At 55.0% G+C, this 6,836-nt stretch overlaps 1 protein-coding gene across 1 annotated transcript; it reads right to left on the reverse strand.

The window, feature by feature from the left end:
• Positions 1 to 1,084: 1,084 nt before the first annotated feature.
• Positions 1,085 to 6,625, reverse strand: LOC122377299 (probable lysosomal cobalamin transporter). The gene is made up of 3 exons (XM_043357248.1): positions 6,597 to 6,625; positions 5,483 to 5,671; positions 1,085 to 3,979 (listed from the first exon to the last, which is right to left on the reverse strand). The coding sequence occupies exons 1-3, from the start codon at positions 6,623 to 6,625 to the stop codon at positions 2,848 to 2,850; spliced, it is 1,350 nt and encodes a 449-aa protein (XP_043213183.1). The 3' UTR covers positions 1,085 to 2,847.
• Positions 6,626 to 6,836: the final 211 nt, after the last annotated feature.

Consider the following 6,836-nt stretch of genomic DNA (forward strand, 5'->3'; position numbering starts at 1 on the left):
GAGTGGCGCTGCCAGCGGGCAGTTTGTGACGCGGGGAGGCGGTGCCGGTGTCGGCGCGGCCGCCGCTGGTCGCTGCTGCTCACAGCGGCTGTATCGGATACCACGTGCAGTGAGAGTAGGGCGTGTCAGTTCAGAGGAGAGCCGGGTCGGTGGACCTGGTGCCGCGATGGTGCAGAATGGCAGCACCACCGGACTGGTGATCCGGGAGCGCAGCGAACACGAGTGGGACCTGGTAGGTACTGGTGCGCGGCACCAACATCCCCCGTTGGGGAGGGGGCAGTTTGGAAACAGTGCGACCTTCGCGCGACCGGAACACCTGGTCACTGCACATGTAGGTCAGATCGCAGCCTGCACGGTTTGCGGTCGGAACTTGTCAGCTGGGTTATCGATAGGGTGGCGTGTCACAAACAAACCCAGCGGATAATAACATCCGAACCATTCCACTGATCGATACATCATTGACAGATCCTATCAGCCGTCATTGATTGAGCTCTCTGTGGGCTTCTGTCCCGCCTTATGGCTATCTCTATGATTCACTGGGAGCAAGTAGCTCCGTTCATAGATAGCAACTACCGCTGACAACTCTCGAGAGAGGTCAGACGGACGACGGTGTCATCCTTCCACGGTACAGAGTGGAGAGTTGAACAGGTGACCGACTCCGCCTCCTCCCCTCTGCCCCCTGCCGTCGGCTGCCTTGTCAAGGTCGCACGCTGAGAGTCCCTCGGGGGAGGGGGAGGGGTCAGGAATGCCTCACAAAGCCGTCAGTGATCCTGTCCATCGTATTGGATCTCAGGGAAGAGCTCATGTCTGGCTTCTAGCGGTATGGATTTGGGAAACTTACCAACGTTATTTTTGCGCCGACCTGATGCGGACTGACAAACGATAACAATGGCGAAATGAACTCGATAATTTTTAAGTTCATGCTTTCTCCCGACCACCCATTGAATGACAAAAAGTCGGGACCGAGTGGTAACTTTCCATCTGTCGACATTCCAGCACGGCCGCGGCCGCTGCACACAACACATGCTGTGAAATTTCCCTGCGGCGCTCTGCTGGACACCAGCCGGTGGTAAAGTGGCAGCTCTATTATGTAACTGTATTTAACTGATACAACTCAGAGAACACCTGATTAAACGCAATGAAAAGCAAGGGAACTTCCCTCGTCTAGCGCCTAAGGACTAACCTGGCAAAGCCGGCAAGAAGTGTAAATACTACGCATCTAATAGAATAAACATGTAAACATATATCCACAGCCGAACGACCAAGACGCCCCCTAACTCGTACAATGGGGCAACGTGGGTATTAACTAGTTTCTACACCTACAATAGGGCTGGTATCGTCACCCAGAAGCGGCGCCTCGTAACTTGGGCGCAAATGTACATTGGGATAAGCATGCGTACATACATTCGATTATCCATTAATGCCACGCAGTTACATTGAAGATCATATTGCATGAAGTCATTGACTGCGATACTGCGGGCGAAACTTATAACACATATGAGCAGCAACAACCCAATCACTGGAGAAATTAAATAGAGGTGAAATGAGCTAATTCAACATATCGGGCACCACAAACAAAACTACTGCTGAGACATGCGAATCAGATCGGTGCACAAAGCCATGGGGACAATGACACAAACGGCAGGAGCTTAATAATTTGGCGCAAACCACTGGACAACCTGACAAACCAGCATTACGTCGACGAAAATTCGGCAATGTCTGCCTGAATTATGGTGAAAATTACATCGACGACAGAATCATGCCACAAACAAAACGGTCCCGCTGCCGGCAAAACCACACAATAGCGGAAGATAAGAGGAAAGTCGTGTTTACATCCGATATTGAATTTGTGACATTTCTCATCTACAAAAGCTTGGCCGGATATCTAAGGGATTGCTAGGACACTGTATATCTGAATGAAAGCGTCAGCGACACCTCGCCTCCACTCACGACAGTGGCTCGGACTACTACAAGCATTGGTAACCACTCTCGACTAATTGCTTACTGAATAGCGCTTCCCTACCGATCACTCAATATATAAAGACGCAGCAGAGTCTCAATGCGAAGCAACGGTCACAGTATGATTTGATTCCAGTCCAGTCAGGATTCGGCGGGGTTGGGCTTCCTCCCACACAGAGCACGACTTATTACCTTTCACATGCCACCTTGAGTAGTGAAAAGGCGGCAACGTAACACAGGCAGTGGACATGAGGGAAACGCGATACAATAATCGCACAAGAGCACTCAAGCGTTGTCCCAACTCCCAACCAGTTACACAACATTCGGTGGTATAGCTGATAGAGTGCGCTCCTAAGCTGTCTGATCATGCTAACCACATCAGCTAATCTACTCATTTGGCTATGGCAATCTGGCTCACTAAGAAACTGTGTCTACAACGGAAGCATAGACATCTTCGGCGGCAATGAAGAAAGAAATTAGTATGCTTTGGCGTGTGATAAGGTATCACAATTGCTCGCATACTTTCATATAACAGAAAGGAACGATAAATCATTGCACACAAGCGAAAGAGCTCAAGTGCAAACAGACTGTAGCTTCAATAATCTCTCACACTGTTTCTGTTAACGCATTCACGTCTCAAAACTCTTGCTTTTACACAATAACATTTCATCCTTCCATCTATTACGCAATTCCGCCACTCATACACTCATCCTGCGTTCTCAAGACTGTCCTCACAGCGAGCAACTCTCCTCTTGAAGCCAGAGTCCTCCCTCTGCCCCTTTCCTCAAATCACCCAGATCCTCGCGGCTCCTTCCCATGTCATGAAAGATACTCAGTGTCCTCAGTCCTCACTGTCCTCACCGTGTCCTCAATGTGTCCTCACTGTCCTCAGGCGTCGACATTGTCCAGCAGTCTGTCCTCCTCAGTGGGAAGTCCAGCCCCCTGTCTGGGACGGCGACGGTAGAGGGCGATAAAGAAGCCCATCACCACCGACAGGAGGAAGAGCCAGGTGGCCCAGTAGAAGACGGCTCCGAAGATCCAGGCCTTGTAGGAGAAGCGCAGCAGCAGCAGGGCCATTCGGCTGAGAACACACTCGCCGGCCGGCGCGCTGGCAGTGCACGGCAGAACCTCTCGTTTCACGCTGCCGTCCGGCTGCACTTCGTCTTTGATGTAGTGCTGGTCGCCGTACATGGTGTACTGGGGCGCGATCGAGAGCAGCAGCACATTCAGTGCCAGCAGCACGTACACCAGGCTCAGCACCAGCAGTATCAGGCCGTGCGCCGGCGTGCGGCCCGGGCGAATCGAGTACAGCTTAACGGCAAACACGCGCACGCCGATGTCCTGGATGCAGCTGACGGTGGCGCCGACCAGGGTGAAGATGAGTACCAAGTAGAGGATGTAGTCGAGCGGGTACAGTCGGTCCGACTCAGAGAGAAGCCAGTCCATCGGGTTGGGCAGCTGGCGCTCCGGCAGGATGTACCCCGTCTTCATACCCAGCGAGTGCAGCGCCTTGTCGATGTTGCTCAGTAGCAGGGCGGTGAAGGTGACGGCACCAGTCACCAAGACGGTGATGCCCAGAACCACCTCGAACGGACGGAAAAAGCCACTGCACCTGTTCATCCAGTTGCCGACTGCCTCATTGAGCTCGGTCTCGCGGCGTCCGAGCACCGCTTCTTCCCGCTCCAGGGAGTTCAGTCGGTCCACCTGCCACGACGGAAACGTCGAGTAGTTGGCCTGGTCCCTGAGCGTGTTAATCTGGAGCTGGAGACGGCGGCGCTCCTGACGCACATCCTCGCGCTGCTCCTGGACACTCTCCTGTCCGCGCAGGAGGCGGATGGGCCAGAGGGACAGGCCGAGGCCGGTGTACCCCACCACGGCGCACATACCGACCAGGCTGAGAGAGTAGAGCAGGATCGAGATGACGTCCTCGCCCGATTCAGTCTCCAACTCCTCGACGAGGAACTCGAACTTGTGCCAGGTGTGGTATGTCGCCCCCTCCTCCTCCTCGCCCCTCCCCCAACTTCCCGACAAAGCTGTGTGTGGGCTGGTACACCTCACGCTCGCCCCACGAAGGCGCGCCTTTCTCGGGTACTATACAATGCACCGGCTGCGTGTCTCCAGTCTAGCTTACACGGGAGTGACGTCACTGGTGATGACCACTGACGTCACTGGCGGCGATCTGTATCTCAGCGCCTATCGCTATTGGCTGCGTCTGCGTGTCCTCAGTGGCTGATGTGCCCTTGAACCTCGGCGCCGCGGTACTGTGGAGAGGGTGGTTTTGCATGTATGAGAAGGATTTCGACTTCGCTGTCTCTGTGCTGAGCCAATGACGTCGGAGAGCGATCGCCATTCATTGAATTGCCGGTGAGATGTGAATCTGTCGTTGATTTATTTAGCTGTCAGTGACTGCTGATGGGTTCCTTTTCCTGGTTCTTGGCCCATCGGCCACCGTGCTCAATGCTCATAGCAGCCGTGTAGTACTGCCACCATAAACACCCACGCTTGGCATGTGATCTAGCTCCGTGCCATCTCTAGCCAGCAGCAGTCAACCAACCTAACACTGCCCGCCGCGGGTCCTAGATCCGCTGGCCTCGGGGCACACAGACTTCGACCGTCGGCGCCGGAGCGGGGACCGTCGCCATGTGCCGTTCATATCGGTCGTGGGAGGTTCCCAGAGGGCCTCCGGCGTGGGACCGCCGCCCCGACGGATCCCGGATCCGGGATCTAGGATTCGCGAACTGGTGGTGTATGGGTCCGAGGGTTAGAGACATGGCAAGGAGCTGGGACTACAGACGACAGATAGGGTTGTATTTCTTGAACGAGTGGGTGATGGTTGGGACTGAAGTGGGTGATAATGAGGTCTGGGATTATGGTAAAGTTGAAACACAGTGCGTGATTGTTGATACCTTGAGTGGTTGATGGCTGATATTGAGAGGTTGATAGTCAGACTCTTACGCTTTATTTCAGCTACTGGCTTGTCTGTCGTGCCCGGTCATAGGACAAGCCCGATGTGATTAAATGAACGGCGCCTTTGACCCGTCTATTTCTCAGCAGTTGAGACGCGTTGTTGCGACCACCATCACCTTGGAAAGGCCGGTTTCCACCTGAGCTGTGCGCAGACGTTGGGGCGGTGTTCGGTGGAGCGTTGTGGCGCCGCTTTAGGATATCGGTGGTCGGATCAGGGCGGGCCGGGGCTGGCGCTGCGGGTGGAGCCGGCCAGCCGGCCTAGCTCGGCGCGCTGTGGCGACTGGTCGGTCGGGTGGTGCAGCTGGAGCAGAGCAGCAGTCTGTGTCTCCCTTGTGTCTCCCTAGTCGTGCTCTGTGGAGCGGACGAACTGGTTGGAATGGTGACCGAGGCGTGCCATCAGATAGCACCACCCTTCGCCGTTGAATCTTTCTTGGGGTCGGGGGGTTGGTGTCTCCAACTCCTCCCCCGCCCCCGCCCGCATTGCTCTATGTTTGGAGCCGGCGTGACCCCGCACCGTACCATGGGCGTTGGGCAACCCACGCAGTCCACTGCGGACCCCAGCTCTGCAGCGCGCACCATGCGCTGTCCAGCTATGGGCGGCTCCACCTGTGTTTGGACCGAGGCGCCGTCGGCGCCACGCGAGGCGGGCTGGGCGGTGGCTCGAATACCGTCTCTGGAGGTGGCTATGGGCGGTGGCTCTAGCGCCGTCTCTGGAGGTGGCTGTAGCGGCGGCTCGGTCGGTGACCTGTGGCCACGGGCGGGGATGGTGGGAAGTCGTGTCGGGCGGCGGCCGAGCGGTGACCCGTGACACCGACGGTGACCTCAGGAGACAAATGGTGAACCTTTGGTGACAAGTGGTGACCCTCGGACGGCTCCTTATGGGTCACCTTTGGGGACTAATTATGAACATTGATGGATAGTGGTGATCTGTAGCGAGTGACAGAGACCTGTGGGTCGATAGTGAATTATGGAGATTGTGATGAACTTTGGGAACTGCCAGAGGCTAATTTTGGTCTCTATGAACCCAACGTGACCTCTTTATCGCCCAATATCGTCACCCAATGGGTGACGACACTGTTGACCACTGACGTCAGATGATGGCCCGCTGTGTCATGTGGTCGGTAAATAACCCCCCGCCCCTTTATCACATGGTGAGTCGGTGACGGCCTAAAAGTGTTGCAGTTCTCGGAAGCGATGCTGATCTTGGCTGCTTGACACCCCGGCTGTCAGGGTGCTGCTCTCACCCTGTCGCTTGTGAAACTCGCTACGGTCCTCTCATGGCCGGTCTTTGTTGGTAATGAATGAAGAAATGAATGAATGAATGAATGAATTGAATGACTTGCTGGCCGGCCAGGTGCTCATGCTTTGTTCCAGTACTTATTTACCGATCTGTGACTGGTGAGTGGTGATTCAATATTTGTACGACGGTGTGACCTCATGGGTCCAATCGCGATACCACCGCGCTGGGGCAATTTAAGTGCAACCAACCGCTTACATCCACAGGTGTTTCGGCTAAACTATTTTTAGACCAGTGCCATTATTTTTCGGGCGTTTGGTCAGCGGCGTTGCGCACGCATTACATCGCTGGACGGTGCTGCCGCGTTATCGGTCGTTGCCTCGGTCTGAGATCAGTGTGGGTCCCAGATGTGTAGGGCCCAGGCTGGGCGTACCGCCTGACAGCGTTACTCGTTACTGGCATGTCGGGGGATTCTAGCGACATGTTTTCGTAATATCTCACCTCTCTCTCTCTCTCTCTCTCTCTCTCTCTCTCTCTCTCTCTCTCTCTCTCTCTCTCTCTCTCTCTCTCTCTCTCTCTCTCTCTCTCTCTCTGTCTCTCTGTCTCTCTGTCTCTGTCTCTGTCTCTGTCTCTGTCTCTGTCTCTGTCTCTGTCTCTGTCTCTGTCTGTCTCT

This window comes from Amphibalanus amphitrite, unplaced genomic scaffold, assembly GCF_019059575.1.
Source record: "Amphibalanus amphitrite isolate SeventyFive unplaced genomic scaffold, NRLGWU_Aamphi_draft 002709F_arrow, whole genome shotgun sequence".
Lineage (NCBI taxonomy): Eukaryota > Metazoa > Arthropoda > Thecostraca > Balanomorpha > Balanidae > Amphibalanus > Amphibalanus amphitrite.